Below are 20681 nucleotides of genomic sequence, written 5' to 3' on the forward strand. Positions count from 1 at the left end.
TTTCTGGAGAAATTAACACTGCCCCGATTCCTCGTCCCAAAGCATTAGATGCTCCGTCAAAGTAAAGCTTCCAAGTTGCAAATGCATCATTTGTTTTGACTTCTTCATTCATGGATATGCACAACAAATCTTCATCGGGAAAATTGAAGCTCAAAGGCTGATAATCATTTGATACACGACTGGCCAGAAAATCAGCTATTACACTTCCTTTTATCGCTTTTTGGTTGACATATACAATATCAAACTCAGATAATAACATCTGCCATCTAGCCATTCTGCCTGTCAGAGCTGGTGATTCCATTAAGAATTTCAAAGGATCAAGTTTGGATATCAACCAAGTAGTATGGTATAACATATATTGTCTGAGTCTTCGAGTAGTCCACACCAAAGCACAACATAATTTTTGTATTGGTGGATATCGAATTTCACAATCGGTAAATTTCTTGCTCAGATAATAAATAGCTTTTTCTTTTCTTCCAGATTCATCATGCTGTCCTAGTACACATCCCATCGAATTTTCGAAGACCGTCAAGTAGAGAATTAATTGTCTATCAGGCATTGGTGATACTAAAATGGGGGCATTGGATAAATATTTCTTAATAATATCCAAAGTTTCTTGACATTCTTCATTCCAGACTTCAGGATTGTTCTTTCGAAGTAATTTGAACACTGGATCACATTTGTCGGTTAATTAAGAAATGAACCGAGATATATAATTTAATCTTCCCAAAAAGCCTCTAACTTCTTTTTTTGTATTGGGTGGTGGAAGATCTTGAATTGCTTTTACTTTATCTGGATCAATCTCGATTCCTTTTTTGCTGACCACAAATCCCAAAAGTTTTCCAGAAGTTACCCCAAAAGTGCATTTAGCGGGGTTGAGTTTTAATTGATATTTCCTTAATCTCTGGAAAAGCTTTCTAAGATTTTGAATATGTTCTTCTTCCATTCGGGATTTGGCAATCATGTCATCCACGTATACTTCAATCTCTTTGTGCATCATGTCATGAAACAAAGTTACCATGGCTCTTTGATATGTTGCCCCTGCATTTTTCAATCCAAATGACATCACTTTATAACAGAATGTGCCCCACATGGTTACAAATGTTGTTTTTTCCATATCTTCAGGATCCATTTTTATCTGATTATATCCTGAAAAACCATCCATGAATGAAAACCATGCGTGTCCGGCAGTATTGTCTACCAATGTGTCTATGTGGGGTAATGGAAAGCTATCTTTTGGACTAGCTTTGTTGAGATCTCTGTAATCCACACTCATTCGAACTTTCCCATTTTTCTTTGGTACGGGAACAATATTGGCTACCCATTCTGGGTATTTAGCTGCCTGTAGGAAACCTGCATTGATCTGTTTCATCACTTCCTCTTTGATCTGCAATAACATTTCTGGCCTCATTCGTCTGAGCTTTTGTTGGACCGGTTTATATTCTGGATTGATTGGAAGCTTGTGTATCACTATATCTGTGCTTAAACCAGGCATATCTTGATAAGACCAGGTAAAGATATCTTTGAACTCTTGAAGGAGATTTATCAATTCTTGTTTTATCTGGATTGTCAGAGTAGTACCAATTTTCACCTCTTTTATTTCTTCATCTGTTCCCAAATTCACAGTCTCAATCTCTTCTTTGTGGGGTAGAATTTGTTTGTCTTCTTTTTCTACCAATCTTAATAGTTCAGTAGGAACATCACATTCCAGTTCATCCTCACACCCATTGATTTCTTCCAGACATATGGGTTGCTCTAAATTTATCTCTTGATTAAATTTAGGAATAAACATGTTATTAACATGGTGACACCTGCAAATTTAAGTCGGACATATTTCCAAAAGAATATAGTAAATTTATGAAATAAATAAATGTAAAAATGTAAGAAAATGTAAAGAATGATTGCCATCTGAAAATTTTAAAGAAAATTTCTTATATTTAACATAATTTCTTTTACAAGATAACAAAAAGTTTTTATATTTTTGAGCTAAACATAAAGATTAGTTCTGAATATTACTCTGCGTTAGTATTAAAAACTATAGGAAGATCTTCAGTGGTCCAATTGTTGAGTGTTTCTCCAGGAAAACATGGGCGAATCCTATCCAAGTATTTGCCAGTCTTGTTGTCCTTCATGATCATGTTGATAAATAATCCATTCATAGCTTCTTCAACTATGTCTTGATCTTTCGTCAACTTTTCTTCTTTAAAGACTTCAACAAGCTGCTGTTCTACATTAATTGTTCCCCCTGATCTGAATGTGGTTTTCAACTGTGGGAAAAACATGTGTTCCCAAAGAATTTCTTTCCCTTTCAACCTTGCCTTTCTGTCTTCACATCTTCTTTTTATCTCTTTGCTCTTTTGCTGAAAATTGGGCTTAAATCCAAGCCCAAAACGATCTTTCTTCATCTGTATATTGACAGGAACTGAAATCCCTTGAAGATTCTTTCCTAACCCTTTCCCAGCTTTAGCTCCGATGCCTAAAGTTTGTCGTACCGTCATCTTGGTGCAATCAGATAATTCGGGATATGGAATTTTGCTTCCTTCTACAATAAAGGTTGTATTAACAAATTCAAGAGCTCGGAAAGAGCATTCAAGTGCATCATCATTGGTTTCAATATATGGAACATCGCTTGTTACAGACGCAATGATTTCTTCTTCAGCTCTGACGCATATTTGTCCATCAACAACAAATTTCAATTTCTGATGTAATGAAGAAGGAACGGCTCCTGCTGAATGAATCCATGGCCTCCCTAATAAACAATTATATGTAGGGTGGATGTCCATCACCACAAAGTCAATATTGTACACGACTGGTCCAATTAACAACGGTATTTCCATTTTCCCAAGCACCTCTTTTTGAGTACCATCAAATGCTCGCACTACATTCTGATAACTCTTCATGTGTGATTGATCCACAAGCATTCTTTGAAGTGTGACTAGAGGCATCAAGTTGAGAGCGGATCCATTGTCAATCAATACTCCTGGCAACACATGACCATGACAATGTGTCGTGATGTTCAAAGCTTTTACTGACCCCATTCCACCTTCTGGTATTTCATCATCCGTGAACGTTATGTAATTGTCAGCGGCTATATGTCCCACAATTCTGTCAAGTTTATTGAGGGATATATCTTCAGGGATAAATGTTTGATTGAGAATTTTCATCAAAGCATTTCTATGTGCTTCTGAATTCATCAATAGATCAAGAATAGAAATTCTCGCTTGTTGTTTGTGTAGTTGTTCAACCACACTATACTCACTATGTTTTAAGAATTTCAAAAATTCTTGAGCTTGTTTTTCTGTCACAGGCTCATTGAATGCTGGAGGGGATTCATCATCAAATACCTTCTGAGGTATTGCCATGGCTTTTCCTTTTTCTTTCACTTGTTCTGAAGCATTGGATGTTTCGGGAGAGTAACATCTCCCACTTCTTGTAAAGAAACCGACTTCGCTTATTGCTTCAGACGTCGATGTTGTACCCAAACTCTGTATTTTCTCTTCTGTTTTTTCTAGAGAAACAGATCCTCCTACCATTGAAACATTGGTAGTATAATTCCAAGGTATCCTGCGGGTATCTTTGTATGGAAATGGTAGAGGAGTGGTGATAACTACTTTCGGCTTTATTGGTGCAGGAATCACCGTAGATGATTTCACATTAATGATCACAGGATCATTTGTTCTTTGACTAGGTTTAGAATCATCTGATGAGCAAATATCATCTTCTTTTTTCCCTGGTTCTTCTTCAAAGAATTCTATTTCTCTGTTGTTCATCAATTTTTGCACTAAATCCCTAAATCCATGACATAGTTGAATTTTATGCCCTTTCTCATGATGATATTCACAATAATTCTTGCCTTCATTCTGCTTTGGCCTGAATTGTTGTGGAATTATACCGGCTAAAGAGAGTTGTTGGAATACCCAAACAAACGGAGATTTAATTTCAGAAATGTCAGTTTTTGCTTTCTTTCTGTTCTCTTCCTGAATTGCATTCACGTTTTTATCTCCATGATTTGGCAATGGATGATTTGATGCAGATGGTGTATTGAATTCCAACTTCCCAGTGTTGATCAAATTTTGAACCACCCTTTTGAATGCCAAACAGTTTTCAATAGAATGACCCGTGATTCCTTCATGATAAACACAGTGTGCCTTTGTATCATACCAAGGAGGGAATGGTGGTTGCATGGGAACCAAAGGATAAGGCCGTATGACATCTGCTTTTAACAGTGAATCATAGATCTCAGCATATGGTACTGGTAAAGGTGTAAAAGATAACCTTTCATTTTCCTTTCGAGATCCTCTGGAATCTGCTCGATTAGTGTTTGTTTCCTCTTTCTTAACCCTTGGCTGGGTTATTGTAACACTTTTCGATGAATCCTTGCTGTAAGAATTTGCATTGTTGACTTCATTCTCCTTTTTTCGGTACGTAGGTATTTTGGAACTAGACCCTTCATTTGATTCAATTTTGCCACTTTTCAAGACATTTTCAATGAGTTCTCCAGAAATGACCAAATCTGTAAAATTTCTGGTTGCATTCCCCATTAGATGATTTAAATAAGGAGCCTTCAAGGTATGAACAAATATTACTGTGGCCTCTTTTTCTGACAAAGGTGGTTGAACTTGGGCTGTCGTGTCACGCCATCTCTGGGCATACTGTCTGAATGTTTCATTATTCTTTTTCTCCAAATTTTGGAGAGTCCATCTATCAGGAACCATGTCTGTTACGTGGCGATACTGCTCTAAGAATGCTTTAGCCAGATCTTTCCAGGATCTAATGTTGGCTTTGGTCAATTGAGTATACCATTTTAAAGCCGGTCCTGTCAAACTATCCTGAAAACAGTGAATTAACAATTTCTCGTCCTTCACATATCCTGCCATTCTTCGACAAAACATAGTAATGTGGGATGAAGGGCATGTAGTACCGTCATATTTATCAAATTCGGGAGCTTTGAACTTGATAGGGAGGATTAAGTCTGGAACCAAACTCAACTCACTAGCGTCAAACCCATAGAATGATTCAGTTATTTCCACAGATTTCATTCGTTCTTCTAAGCTCTTGATCTGTCTGGTCAATTCTTCATTTACTTTTTGTTTCTCATTCAGCTCATTCAAATCTGGGATTAAATGCTCAGTATTAAGATCCCCTATTTTCACATCTGATATAAGCGGATTTTTGCTTGAAGATGCAGGATACACTTGTTGATTTTCATGTGATTTGGCTTCTTGTAATGCAGATGTACGATCATTGATTTGTATAGGTGTAGCACCAGAGTGATAAATTGGTTCTGGTGGAAAACCTAGAGGATATATGGGTTCTTGGTCTAAAGATACATGATTTTCATGTATTTTTCCAATGATAGCCTGCCTTTTAAACATGTCCTCTATTTTCTGCATCATGCTGTCTTGTGAATTTGCAATATTGGCTTCAATTTTCTCCAGCTTCATTTTCTGCTTGTTCTTTATTATGATGTTCCTCAATACGTTGTATTTTATCCTCCATAATTCTCTTAGTAGCTTGTCTAGTACCGTAGTGATGTTGTATTTCTCTTTTGGCCAGAATAATTGCGATTGAAAAATCTTTTAATATTATTATTTTTTCTCAAATTTTAATTAATGAATTTTATCTTAATAAATAAAATAATAAAATTATTCATAAAGAAAATTATGAAATGAATGATGAATGTATGCAAAATGTATGTATGCAAAAAGGTATTGATCCCAAAAAGTTAACTGTCATAGAACAACTTTCATCGGCATACAAAAAGTTTCTTTATACTAATTCATAACTACAGATAAGGCATAGCTTTCCTATTAAGCTCTATAATTTCTTTCATTAACCATGACACATTCTTTCCGCACTTAGAAACTGGATCAACGTGATGCTCAATTATTTTGGCTTCAACAGCTAGTTCCCCAACATATCTAGCAACTTCGCTCATTTGTACCATGGCCTCGAACACCATATTACTTCTTTCTTCACTTCTTTCAACATAGAAATCAGTTGATTTTTGCCATTGTTCATTCGTTCCTTCAAGAGTTTGCTCTAACTCAGTGATTCTGACTTGACAATTGTGCAGAATTTTTTCAAGATCTCTAATGCGTCTTCGCAGTGAAGCACTTTCCTCATTACTTTCTTTGAGATCATTAGGTCCTAGACGAACCTTTTCTTGAAACAATGATTCTTCAAGTTGCAAAATGTAAGCATTAAACTCTGAGTTTTTATTTCTAGACTGATCCAGATCTTCTTCAAGTTTTGTTCGTGCTTCTTGCGTTCTTTGATTAAGCTTCTGGATTTGAACATCCTTGTTTCTGCATCTTTGCATCCAATTTCTAGCCACTTCCTGCTCTACCTCAAGTCTGGTGTTGAAATTTTTTCTTTCCAGCTCCCATTTTTCTTTTTCAACATTGGATTCTTCCATCTTTTGGCCTCTGACTTCAAGTTCAGCAATCAACTGGTTCATTTCAGATTCAAATCCCTTGAACATGATATTTTTCTCACCTTCAAATTTATTAAAGATGTCATTCTTCATTTCTTCTAAATCTTTGGCTCGATCTCTTTCTCTTTGCATTTCATTCATGATCTCGCGGTGTTCAGCCTTGTGTTTTATAATTCGCTCTCTTCTGTCGACCTCAAAATCTTCCATTTTTTGCTTTCCTTTCTCAAGGCTTTTGAGTAGACGGCTATTCTTTCCTTTCAGATCTTCAACTCGACTTTTCTCGATGTTCAACTCTCTAGTCATCTGTACCGTTGATTGGCTTGGTCTTGATGCTTTCCGGGATTTATATAACTCCTGGTAATTTTTCTGTAATGCTCTGAATTCATCATCAACTTTTTCTTTATCTTTTCTCAACATTGCACATTGTGATGAATGAAAGTCAATGTCAACCCCCAACATAGCTTTATCTTGTCTCATTTGCTCTAATTCTTTCGACCAGCCTTCTCTTTCTGCTTTAAACTCAGCTCTCAGTATTTCAATCTCTGATGGAACCACCTTAATGCGATCTTCCATAGAGATATCCTCTTTTTGATCTGGTAGAGGAATATTTTCATTTTTCATGGCAGATCTCCATTCTTCATAATCAGGAGTTAGCATTTCTTTTGCTGCTTTAGCTCGGATACAAAAAGTTGTTTTCCAAGCTGTAACGGCTTCCATGATACTTCTTTTATAATTTTTGCTATGGAATGCGAACTCAGATGACTGTAATCCAGCAGTGACAGGTACAAATTGGCGACCTTCATACTGTCTTATAACCAGAAGTGGTGCATATCCAATTCCTCCCCATAATCCGAGCAGCATTATCCAATTGTAATCACCACATCTGTAAAAGAATTCCCTTTGGATTTGCCACGGGGCTCGCCAAACAACGTCATTGCTTTGCAGATTTCGAAAGGCATTAATCAACATATCTTTCTTAATTTCTTTCGGCCATTCCTGCTCCAGAAATTCTTTTAATGGTGAGTAATCCGTATTAAAGCGTCGGTATGAAACTTTTTCTGTCCTCCAGAAATGACTACGGATCCAAACATATAACAACTGGGTACACCCTGAAAATCGTCCACCTCCTAACTTTCTACAAGCATTTAACGATTTGAAGGTCTCTGCTAGAATTGCAGAAGCAGGATTAATCTTTTTCGGTAGCTGTTCAAACAAATCTACCACTGCAGCTTCAACATATCCCAATACTTTTGGGAAGATGACCATACCATACATACCCAGAGCAAATAAATCGAATCGTACTTTAATATCTGGATGACTCTGAATAAGTTCTTTAATGTTGGTCCAAGCAATGCCTTCGCTTTCGCCTTTTTGTTTTGTACGGGATGCTACCCATTCTTCTCGTACCCCGGCAATCTTTGCTAATTTAACTCGAAAGGGTTGAGTTTTAATTGACTTTGAATAGATTCGATTCTCCAAAGCCCCTTCGATATGTAGCAAAGTTGTGTATTCTTCAATAGTAGGGACCAAGTCCTCTTTATTGAGAGTGAAGCAATTGTACCATGGATTCCAGAATTGAATTAGGGCTCTGAGTAATTCATCATCAACTTCGACATAGAGCAAATATGGGATGTCTCCGTAAATCTGATAAAACTGCAATTTTTGGTTTGAATCCCAACTTTCCCCAAATGCTTCGCAAATCTTGCATATCATTTCTTTTTAGTGAAACTGGAGCATAACTGGCCAAGTCAGATACATAATCATCCTGCAGACTGTCTCCTTCTTGTCTTTGTAAGTCCTCAGCCCACTGTCTTACTTCTGAGTTTAGAATTACTTGATTTGAACACTTTTTATCCATAGATGAAGGCTTTCCAATGAGACAATTAACACAAGGATCAATGTCTTTTATCCTGTATGATGCTATGCAAACAGAAAAATAAAGAACACACAAAAAGAAATGAATTAGTTTACATAATAAAGAAAATTAATAATAACATTTACCTAAATTTTTATTTAAACATGCTTTTCTAAATTTAAATAATTTAAATATACATGTAATTTAATCAGTAAAGAAAATAAATAAACTAGAAAGTTAGAATTCATTTCTCCTGTGTGTACACCTATTTTAGACAAAATTTCGGCATGACTTCGGATCGGAAGAGTTTCTAAGGTTTTTTATATGCAGGATTTCAGATCTAAGAATAAAGGTACCCGAATTGTCCTTGTTAGTGCCCCCTTGGGTTGCTAACCCTCAATCCTAGTCCATCACAGACTAAAATGGATCGAGTTCAATTCGAGGGGATACATTTCTCTATGCCTGACACGGAGAATAAATTCTCACGAAAACATAGAGTCTATGAACCCCGAAAGTTACTTGCTAGGTCTGACACAGAGAATAAATTCTCACGAAGACGTCGCTTTCACTCCCACTTAAAAAGGACAACTCAATTATAGAGCTTTATGTTATGCGATGCAAGTGTTGTGTGTGAGGAGAAATGTTCAAACCTTTGACAGAAAAATAAATAATGAAATAAAATACTTGCAAATAAAATAAAACATATAAATATTATGAAAATAATAAGTAAATATAAAAATTTTGAAAAGAAAGAATTAAAAATTAAATATATGAATTTTTAATTTTTAATTAATAGAGACAATTTATAATTGATTTTTAAAAGTTTAACCAGTCCCCAGCGGAGTCGCCAAGCTGTCGTAACCGGTTTTCGCCCGGGCACGAAAATTTTAAATTTGGCGGGAAAATTTATGTTAATAAATGGTTTTGAAAATAATTTGGGAGTCGCCATCGGCCTTTTGGGTCAGGTAGGTCGAATACCTAAAAATTATTTTTTTAAAAGAGTTTTAAGAAAACATCAATTAAAAATGAACTGATCTGCGTTTATAACTAAAAATTCTTTCTTTTTAATAATAAAAAAGGGATTCGTGGTTGGTTACGTTTAGGGAAGGATTAGCACCCCTACAACTCCCAAAATTGGTACTTTTTAATTATAAATTGTCTTTATTATTAAAATATTAAAATTTTCAAAATATATTTAATTTATAATCCTATTATTTCAAAATTATAAAAAAAAATATTTAAAAATATCGGAAAAGGACTTCTAGGTACCTTAAGACATCTCTTCTCTTTGATATTGATAAATGTTAATTTAAATTAAATAAAAAAAATTAATTATTAAATTTTAAAATACCAGAATAGGACATCCAGTTGTATTAAGACTGTCCTTTTCTTCGATATTGAAAAATAAATATTAAAATAATTTATTTAAAAAATTAATTATTATTTAATATATATATATTTATGAATATATAAAAATATTTAAAAATATAAACAAGTAAAATTAAAACAATAAAAATACAACTAGAACGATATATTTAAAAGTAGTAAAATAAATGAAAACATTTAAAATAAATGACTAAATTATAGTAAAATTAAAATTAAAAAACTAATTCATAATTAATCAAAATTATAGGGATTAAACATGCTATTTCTTTATTTTATTTATTTAAACTAAAATAAAATTATCTAAAATTCGGATATTAGAATAAAATAAATTAAAAATATAAACTAGGGATTAAAATATTATTTATTAAAATTAAGGGATTAATTCTGTTATTTATCCTAAATATATTATTTTAATATAAAGGACTAAAATAAATGAAATTAAAATTAAAGATCTGAATTAAAAGTATTATAAACTCGATTTAGTGACTAGAATGTAAAGTTTACAAGTTGGAATGGCTTCGGACGGGGTTTAACTATTATTTAATTACACGCATAGTCCTTCCCGAAACGACGTCGTTCGGGAAGGACTATATAAGGTCCAAAACGGCTGGCCCTTCGGGCCAGCCTTCATTTCATTTTTTTTTCTCTCAAGCAAAGAGAGAGCCAGAATTCTCTCTAGCCTCTCTCTAGCTTCCCTCATCGGAGGGAAGCCGGTCACCGGACGGCAACCGTTTGCCGCCGTGACCGTCACCGCCGGCCACCGCATCCGGTGGCCGGAAAATTTTATTTTTATACTATTGGGTAGATCGGACCGTCCTAAGGACGGTTCCGGTGTTATTTTCTCCTAAATAGCTCCCAATCGGAGCAAATCTAAAGAAATACCTTCGGTATTTTCGAAGGTTTTGGTGCAGTTTGAAGATTCCGGTGGCTTCCTCGGTAAGCTTCTTTCCTTTCTTTTTGTCTCTGTTTTGGTTTTTTTTTTCTGGTTGTGGGACGTTTGCTCTCTGTTTTCTGTCTCTCTGTCTCTATTGTGGTTTTTTTTTCCTTCTGTTGTTCCTCTGTTCTTTCTTGCAGATGGGGTGATGGCTTTATAGCCATCACCGGAGTGGTCATCGGACCGGGTAATAGATTGCCCTTCGGTGAGTCACCGGACTACCAGTGGTGACTCACCCCTTAGCCATGGCGTGGACGGCTGGCGTTGGAGCTTCTGGAGCCTTCGGTTGGGACGTGGCAGCGGTGGAGGCAGAGGCGGCTGGAGGCAGAGGCGGCTGGAGGCAGAGGCAGCTATGGATTAGGGTTAGGAAACCCTAACTGAAACCCTAAATGTTTTGGGTTTCAGTTTGGTTTGGGCCGGTTGACTGGGCTTGTAATTTTTTAATATTATTTATGTATATATATATATATATATTTAATAATAATAATAATAATATTTATAATAATAATAATAATAATATTTATAGTAATTATAATAATAATAATAATAATAATAAATAAATCAATATGGGTAAAAAATTAGTATCTTCACCCTCACTTAAATCGTTGTCTCAAAACGTAATTCAAAATTAAATCAAAAGAGAGGGGAAATGAATATTCTCCGATCTAGTGACGATCGCGGATGTGACTGCGTCGAGATAGACCCGGGCAAAGGTAGGAAAGGATATCGACGAGATTGGTCTCGATGGAAGCGAGACGACTAATATAGAAAAGTGACGATACGTCTCTGAAATCATCTGTGACGGATGTTGTCGAAACACCACGCCTCAGTATCATCGAAAGCGAGGTATCCTCGCAGCACATCTTCGACCGGAACTGAATAAGTTCAGCCATGTCGCTTTCGACCATCGAAAAGATTGAAAGCATCATCGCCTTGTTCGTTGGGTTCATCAAATTTTACGACAAAGTTTGAAGCATGGGGTTTCCCGAAAAATGATCGAGACGATGAAGAGTGCTCGGGAGCCTGTGATGATGCCAGACTCGGTTGAGGTGGTACACCGGACTGGAATGAGAATCTGCTTCGAAAGTCTTTTGAATAACCAAAAGCAGAGTGCCACATCATTAGAGGTTTAATATCAACCAGATCAGAGTTTACCTCGGGGTTTCTCGGGAGTGGAAAAAATGACGGAGCAACGTCCGAACATTGATTGAGAGTGAGAACCCGAATGTGCCGTGTGAAACATTTGGGTAGCTGACAATGAAGCACGATTCAGCCTTAACCTTGATGGACCGACCACAGTTTGGCCTTGCGGTGGTACAAGAAAATTGGCTGAGGAGTTCTTGGTGGTGGTGGAGGCGAATGGCTCGTACACTTGGATTGGTTCTGGCGTGGGAGCGCGCGTGCGAGGTGGTGGCGAACAATGCCCACCTCGTCGAGTAGGGTGTGCAGGCGGTTGTTGCAGCAATGAGTCCGAGTCGGTTGACACTTCGATGACGAGAAGAGCTGTAAAACATCGACTACCTATGGAATGTGGTTATAGTTCGAGGGATCTTCTATGGAATTCTCTCTAATAACTATTAATCATATTAGGGTGACCAAAATTCGACTCGATTTTTTTTTAATTTAGAGTTATTAGAGTCATCTCAAATTATCAAGTCGCTTTTCGAGTTCTAATCGAATTGAAATTTGAAAATTTTGAGTTACTCGAAAAAACAAAAACTTGGCTAAGTATTTTGACAATCTTGTGATTTAGTCCATGATTTCCTTATTCATTCAATCCTCCTCCATTTTAAGTCCATTTTCATCAAATCTGAACCACTTGCTCCTAAATCTTCATAGAATCCCTATGTACATTCAATTAATTCCTCTTTTTGATAACAACTTACTTATTTTTCAATTTAGTCCCTCAACTTTACATGATTTTCTTATTTCTTTGATTCATCCTTCATTTTAAGTCTGTTTTGATCAAATTTGAACCCCATGCTACCATACCACTATAGAATACCTATGTAACTTCAATTTTTTTACAAAATGTACTCTTTTTTTAATTTAGTCTATTAATTTTATATTTTACTCAATTTGATCTTTTGACTACAATTGTTTGTAATTTCTTTATTCCCATCATTTTTTTGAGGTGGTCGCATATTTCAAGTAAGCATGTAAATAGGGATGGATTGAGGTGATGGAATGTTAAATTTATGATTATTCAACCAGATTCCATGAATTGGATGAAGAGAAATAGGAGATAACAGAAGAATTCAGAGAGAACCATCATTTCATTGATGAATGAAGCTTAGCAAATGATAACAGAGAGGAGTATTTGTTGTACCAAAGGATCGGTAACCAACTCACAATTTCCAACTGGTTTCACCCAACTTTCTTGTTAAGTTGTTTTCTATTCTTCAAACATGGCATTTGTTGCTTCTGGCCTGTCTTGAGTGACTTGATTTCGACTACCCTTTTCGGGAAGGATACTGTACCTAATACTCAACCCCTCCAGAATTCTCCTCAACTCGTCGATTAAATTGGATCGACGCTCTATCCTCTCTGCCAGGTCCTGGAAGTTCATGGTATGACAACAATGGAGAGCCATCTTTAACTTATTGTCATTCTCAATCTCGGTCACAACCACAAGGTGTTGAGGATGCCATCTGGTACCATTGGCCTCCAAATGCCTGCTCGGACATAACACCACAAATGCATACACCGATAAGTTCCCTAAAACATAATCTTATATGAGTTAAAGCAAGGATAAATCTAAAGTCCACTTGCCTCTTTATTTCTTTCTTCAGCGTGCCTATTGTTTCTGCTGGTGTCCTTAAATCAATACAGAACTCTATAGAATCACCCATGTCAGGGCTTCTGTAATAGTTGCTGATAGGCTTTGAATACAAAACTGAGTTCGGGTAGTACACCTTTTCGTTATTGCCCTTGAGAAAGGTGGTCGTTAAAATATTTATCTCCTCAACAACAAACTGTCATAGAGCATAGTTAGTGAACTTTCTTCTTTTTCTTTTTCCAAAAATGCATATGAGAGCAAGATCTTTCAGTTGTTTACCTTGACACCGTCGACCGCACAACGATCACCGACATCAAATGGATGCATCACGAATACGAATACGACGACTTGAAATATAGTCTTGCAGGTTTCTCCGAACAAAAAAGCTGCAATTACAAGAAGCACTCTTGTGGTTGCAGTTCCCACCAGAAGAAGCCATATAATAAAAGTGACCACAATCAAGATCGCCGAGACAAGTTTATTCAATTGTTCTAAAGCCTTTTTGGTGTCAAACAAAGTGAGTGCGAGTGCTCGCCGTTCCCTGAAAACATTTGTCTGTATGAAATAACAGAAAACAAGAATCCCTGCATTTAGTTTTGAGTTTAAACAACTTAAACTATAAATAGCAAAATAGGGAATAGTTCTTGTTACAGTCTTTCATATAGTACTCTTACCACCCAGTTCGTGAATACGTTCCCGTCAATTTTTCCATTATTTGATCCTTCGAACAATGGAAACACAATATCCACCTCCTCTTTAGTCATGAACCTTAAAAGGTCATCCTTATCAAAGTAACTGATCATAACGAGACTATAGTTGAAGGCAAAATTTTTTAAAAAAGAAAGAAATGCAAGAAACTCAAAATCACTAGAAGCATCATTAAAAGCTGATTTTTCTTACCTATTATGATCATTTGGAGGTGGAGCAACGTTTATGAATATTTTATGAGCACAACTTCGTGCCTCCTTCTCGTTAGTGATTTCTTTATCTTCTTGTTCACCATCTTCATCACAGCTACTTTCGTCTAAGGCGTTGGAGATTATGGTAAGCCTTGAATTGGTGATATCATCAACCAACACCTTCATGTGCCAATATGATACGTTTTCTTGCGTCAATCTATGGAGCTTTCCCGTGTCAATCAACCTTTCCGTTTCTTCAGCATTCTCCATCAACGGAGGTCCCGAAAGGGTCCGAATTATGTACTGATGAAAGACTGATTCTTGTATTCTTTCAAAGAAATTGTTCTTATGGAAACTGGAAGTGAACATCATTAGCAGCAATGTCTTCAACAACAGTAGAAATGCTCCAATGAGAATGCTTACAAGAGCCCAGGTTACGTAATCGAGAATTTTCGTGACGGTCTTCGATCTCTCGACGTCAAGAAACAAAAGAACCCAGGTACCAAGAACTGAACTAAGCCATATGAACACTTGAACACTCTTCTTCAAACCATGAACGAAATACATCACTCTCTTCCTCAGTAAAACGTTACTCAAGAAAACAACAAGACGCACAAACCAACCAGTAACCAACATACCACAGAATGTCACCATCACAAGCACACACCATTTCCAAGTTTCCAAATCCCAGAAACGGGTGTTGTGCAGTTTATCCACGGTCAAGCTAGCTATTAAGCACCCCAAGAGTAACAAAAATATGACCCAATCGATCATAACTCGCTTCTTAAGCTTCCTCTTATAACGCCGTTTAACTTTTTTAGTTGCGACAGTTGGTGGCTTATCAGCAGCGGGTGAAGCTTGAGTATTTTGTTGAGGGTCCAATGCATCTATTTCGTTCGGAGGCGACCCTTTTAGACCTTTGAGATTCTCTTCACTTTCACTGTGAACGTTAATCATCACTTCTTCTCCACTGCTTCTCTTCTCTGCCATGTCTTTTAGCTTCAACCAAAACCCGGATAAGAAAACAAGTCAACTAAGACATGGATGATTAACAATATAGGGTCAGGCTAGCATTTAAGAGAAAAAGAGGAAACTTTGCGCTTTAAAAAATGCAATCTTTCTTTTACGTTATTATTCATGAACGAGAAGAGCTTCATGGGTTGGGTTCGAACAAGGCATTCATGCTCAGTTGAACAGAAATTTGGGCATAATATTCTCTCCAGATCCTATCCAAATAGTAAGAAAGCGGGCCAAACTCGGCCTGCCCAAAGTAATTTATAAAATATATATTTTTGGAATGAATATAAAGGGTAAAGTTCACTCAAATTCTATACTAACTAAATTGGAACTGTGAGCATCAGATTTAGAACATGAAAGCCAAAGCCAAAGCCAAAGGTCAATGCTTTAACAGATTAAACTATAGTCATTTCAACAAGTTATAATGACCAAAAAGTATGAATAAATTTACCGAGTAATATGTAAAAAATAACAACAAACCTAAAATGAAGAAGTATGAATCTGACGTAAGCGAAAAGAAAGATGAAGCAGAAGTTAATTAAACAAAAATGAAAAACTAAATAACTGACTAGTGACAGATGCTGCTTCAGAGGAGGTAGAAGTATGTTTGTTGATGGTTGAGAAAATAGCTTCTTCAAATGGCTATGGTAGCAAATTCTTGGAACAAGTGTGATGTAGAAAGAACGGCTGAAAAGTACAGTAAGAAATGAGAAAGCAGGTTTCATATTAAGAATAAAAAATGGATCTTAGTTAGGGTTTAGTATGATGAGCCTTGGGTTTAGAGCATCATTATAAAAAAATACTTTAGATTCATGTGATTTCCTATCCACTTCATCTCTAGAAGTTGGCTATTGGTCTTTGAAACCCACATAAAAGAGCTTTAAAGTATGGACCTTTCCGGTGTTCACAAACTTTTCTCCTTTAAGCTTTTTCACATTGTCAACAGTCAAATGAGCCATTGATGCTTCAGTCAATTCCATCAATGGAGGTCCCGAAAGGGTCTGAGGTATGTACTGATGGAAGGGTGATTCTTGTATTCTGTCAAAGAATGCCTTCTTATGGAATTGGAAGCAAGCATCATAAATAACATATTTCATTGTTATTATTATCGTAATCGAGCCAAGCAACTCGGATGTTGAAACACCAGTTTGTTACGAAATAATGTAACAACTAAACTACAGTAACATCTCCTTCTGCTGCATAAATTCTTTTCTATTCTTCTTCTAACATGGCATTTGTTGCCTCTGGCCTGTCTCGAGTGACTTGGTCTAGATTCCTCTGTTCTGGAAGGAGATTGTACCTTATGCCCAACTCCACCAGAATTCTCTTCAATTCAATGATTAAATCGGTTCGACGCTTGTTCCTCTCTCCGAAGTCCTGGAAATTCATTGTATGAGTACAATGGAGAGCCATCTTTAACTTATTGTCATTGTCAATCTCCGTCACCACCACTTGGTGTTTAGGACTCCATTTGGTATTGCCTTCCAAATACCTGGTTGGACATAACAACACAAATGAATACACCAATAAGCTCATTAAAACATAATCTTATATGAATTAAAAGCTAGGACAATTCTACCGTCAACTTGCCTCTTTATTTCTTCCTTCAGCCTCCCTATTGCTTCCACTGGTGTCTTAAAATCGATACAAAACTCTATAGCATCACCCATATCAGGGCTTCTGTAATAGTTTCTGATAGGCTTCGAGTACAAAACCAAGTTCGGGTAGTACACCTTTTCGTTATCGGGCTTCAGGAAGACGGTGGTTAAAATATTTATCTCCTCCACCACCAACTGTCAGGTACAGAGTGATAAATCATACTAGTTAGTAACAATTTTTTTCCTCCTAGAAATGCATATGGGAGCTTGCACTTTCAGTGGTTTACCTGAACACCATCGACCATACAACGATCACCAACATCAAATGGATGCATCACGAACAATAATATGACAACTTGAAATAAAATCTTGCTGGTTTCCCCAAACAGAAAAGCTGCAATTACAAGAAGCACTCTTGTGGTCGCAGTTCCCACCAAAAGAAGCCATATAATGAAAGTGACCACAATCAAGATCGCTTTCGCAAGTTCATTCAATTGTTCTAAAGCATCTTTTGTGTCCCTCAAAGTAAATGCTAAGTCTTTTCCGATCCTGGTACACGTTTATCTGTATGAAATAACAGAAAACAAGCATGTTAAACAAGAATCCCTACATTAGTTTTGAGCTTAAACAACTTAAACTATATAGTATAAATAGGGAATAACTCATATTAGGATCAGTGCATACCAGGAGCTTAAACAACTTAAACTATTTAGTATAAATAGGGAATAACATATATTAGGATCATTGCATACTAGCATTGTTAAAAGTGACGAAAAACATACTAGACTTTGTTCGAGTTTCATAGGGTGCTCTTACCACCCAGTTTGAGAAACTTGTTCTGTTAATTTTTCCAGTATCTGATCCTTCAAACAAAGGAAACACAAGATCCACCTCCTCTTTAGTCACGAACCTTAAAAGATCATCCTCATCAAAGTAACTGATCATAGAGAGACTACAGTTAGAAAAAAAATGAAAAAAAAATGGCAGGAAACATAAAATGAATAGAAGCATCATGAAAAGCTGATTTTCTAACCGGTTCTGATGAGGTGGAGCAACGTTTCTGAAAATTTGATACGCACAACTTCGTGCCTCAATGTCACTGGTAATCTCTTTATCTGCGTCTTCACCATATTCATCACAACTACTTTCATCTAAGGTGTTGGAGAATACGGAAAGCCCTGAATCGGTGATGGCATCAACCAACACCTTTATGTGCCAAGATGACACCTTTTCTCGATTCAATTTATGGACCTTTACCTTGTCAATCAGCCTTTTGGTTTCTTCAGATTTCTCCATCAATGGAGGTCCAGAAAGGGTCCAAATTATGTATTGATGGAAGACCGATTCTTGTATCCTGTCAAAGAAATTGTTGTTGTAGAAACTTGAAGCGAACCTTATTAACAACCAAGTCTTCAACAGCCACATAAATGATCCAATAAGAATGCTTACAAGAGCCCAGGTTATGTAATCGAGGATCTTCGTGGCGGTCTTCTATCTCTTGACATCGAGAAACAAAAGAACCCAAGTGCCAAGAACTAAACTCAGCCATGTAAACACTTGAACACTCTTCTTCATACCATGAACGAAATACATCACTTCCTTCCCCAGTAGAAAGTTGAATTCAAACAAGAAAACAACAAGACGCACAAACAAACGAGTGACCAACATACCACAGAATATAACCATCACAAGTAGACACCATTTCCAGATTTCTAAACCCAAAAAATGGGTGTTGTGCAGCTTAACTACGGTTAAGCTAGCTATTAAGCATCCAGATAGTAAAAAAAAATATGAACCACTCAATCACAACTCCCTTAAGCTTCTTATTACGCCATTTACCTTTCTCAATTGGGAATTTATTTAGAGTTTGACCAAATTTGGTGGGTGAAACTTGAGCATTTTTCTGAGGGTTCAGTGCCTCTATCTCGTTTAGAGCTGACCCTTTCAGCCCTTTGGGATCTTCTTCACCGTGAACATCAATCACCACTTCTCCTCCACTGTTTTTCTTCTCTGCCATGTCTTTAGCTTCAATCAAAGCCCTAATTAGAAAACAATTAAAACATGGATCTTCTTCACCGTGAACATCAATCACCACTTCTCCTCCACTGTTTTTCTTCTCTTCCACGTCTTTAGCTTCAATCAAAGCCCTGATTAGAAAACAATTAAAACATGGATGTTTAACTCAAAAAGAGAGAGAAAAGTTCCATAGAAAAATATAGGATCAGAGTTACCTTTAAGGAAAAATCATACCACTACCTCCAAATTATCACCATGCCAGTTGAAGTACGCAAAGGAAACATGGAGAAGGCAGTAGAGTCAATAAGAACTGAAACTGAAAATTTTCACCATGGCAATGTTTGTAGTTATAGATGAAGGAGAGGTTATGTATACATAAAATAAGTTTTTACGAGACTAAAGAAGAATTGCCGGCTGAATGGAAAGTAGCCAAGCAGGAAGCCTTACTTATTATCTTCTTCTTCTTCTTCTTTTTTTTGTTTGTTCAACGGGAAATCTTTCTATATCCATGATCGAGAAAAGCCATGGCTGTAACAATTGGCCGGAAGAAACGGACAGAAATCCAATCAATAAAATCACGTGGTCAATTCTTAATTTTTTTTGGGTAAATTACTCAATTTCGATCCGTTTTAATACCTAAACTTTTAATTTTTTTAAAACATATAGAAAATTTATTATTATTATTATTTTTGGATAAGTTTGTGTATATTATCCAAAAGCGGAAACTGCTACAAATGACAATTAACAGGCAGCCCCTATAACATGATCCCTCACCTATCACAAAGGCTTCTATTTACATCATCCACCATATCCAGAGCCTTGTTGCTAAGTTTAATTCTAATAACCCCTTTAACAAAGTTCAAATATCCCCTTGATTCGTGTCAATAAAGAGCCTGGCATTCTTTTCCTCCCATATACCATAAACAAAAGCACTCCTAGCAATCCTAAGTATAAAAGAAAGCAAGGATTTACTCAAAAGATGAGGAGTTGCCTAATCCAACTCCTCCTCCCAACTTCGAGCCATCCTGCTTAAATTGAACAACCCCAATATGACTTCCCAAATGTTCCTAGAAAAAGAGCATTCAAAAAACAGATGGTCTCTTGTCTCCAAAGCATCCATACACACAACACATTTCTCATCGATCACAAGCCTTATTTTCACCAACCGATCCTTGGTGGGAAGTCTCCCGACATTCGCCATCCAACCAATGAAAGCGTGTTTAGGCACATGAAGGGAAACCACAACGTCTTATGCCAAGGGATCTTAATCCCAACTGGCCGAATTTCATCCCAAAACCACCTGATATTAACATCACCAAGATCAACCATAAACAAATGGCGAAACTCCTCTCTAAAGCCTAACATTTTTCTCAAGCACCAACTGGCACCTTACTCCAAACCTTCCAGAAACTAACGCCTTTAAACACATAAGTCTTTATCCAAGCCACCCACAATGACCCAACATCAGCCAAGATATTTCGAACTAGCATCAAGATACAAGTTTTATTCCAGCCCTGAATATCAATTACCCCGGTGAACAAATTTGTTTCCAGCTCACCCTCGCACCAGAAGCAACAGTATCCTTCCCCTACCAAAAAAATCTCGAGCACATTTGATCAATCTTCCTTATCACCCCTTTTGGTGGGATCAACTGCCTACACCAGTAGCTGGTAATGCTAAATAGTACAGCTTTAATCAGTTGAAGCCTTCCAGCGTAGCTAAGGTTCCTATTCGCCCAGTGCCCAAGCCTAGCCCTTATCT

At 36.7% G+C, this 20681-nt stretch overlaps 1 protein-coding gene and 1 pseudogene across 1 annotated transcript; both read right to left on the minus strand.

Moving 5' to 3' along the window:
- Positions 1 to 12987: 12987 nt before the first annotated feature.
- Positions 12988 to 15327, minus strand: LOC120141387 (mechanosensitive ion channel protein 10-like). The gene is made up of 5 exons (XM_039156277.1): positions 14291 to 15327; positions 14065 to 14185; positions 13670 to 13945; positions 13384 to 13586; positions 12988 to 13286 (listed from the first exon to the last, which is right to left on the minus strand). Exons 1-5 carry the CDS (start codon positions 15277 to 15279, stop codon positions 13007 to 13009), a joined length of 1869 nt encoding a protein of 622 aa, XP_039012208.1. The 5' UTR covers positions 15280 to 15327; the 3' UTR covers positions 12988 to 13006.
- Positions 15328 to 16518: 1191 nt separating this feature from the next.
- On the minus strand, positions 16519 to 19401 carry LOC120141398 (annotated as a pseudogene).
- Between the last annotated feature and the right edge of the window lie 1280 nt (positions 19402 to 20681).

Source organism: Hibiscus syriacus, unplaced genomic scaffold (genome assembly GCF_006381635.1).
Source record: "Hibiscus syriacus cultivar Baekdansim isolate YM2019G1 unplaced genomic scaffold, ASM638163v2 tig00110799_pilon, whole genome shotgun sequence".
Taxonomy (NCBI): domain Eukaryota; kingdom Viridiplantae; phylum Streptophyta; class Magnoliopsida; order Malvales; family Malvaceae; genus Hibiscus; species Hibiscus syriacus.

Bases quoted from the DNA above. Each gene is read 5' to 3' on its own strand.
- LOC120141387 (XM_039156277.1), bottom strand. From the start codon at position 15,279: ATGGCAGAGAAGAGAAGCAGTGGAGAAGAAGTGATGATTAACGTTCAC. The intron at 13,946-14,064 runs GTAAGAGTACTA...TATTTCATACAG, and splicing joins ACGTATTCACGAACTGGGTG to ACAAATGTTTTCAGGGAACG. The intron at 13,587-13,669 runs GTAAACAACTGA...GCTCTATGACAG, and splicing joins GTGCGGTCGACGGTGTCAAG to TTTGTTGTTGAGGAGATAAA.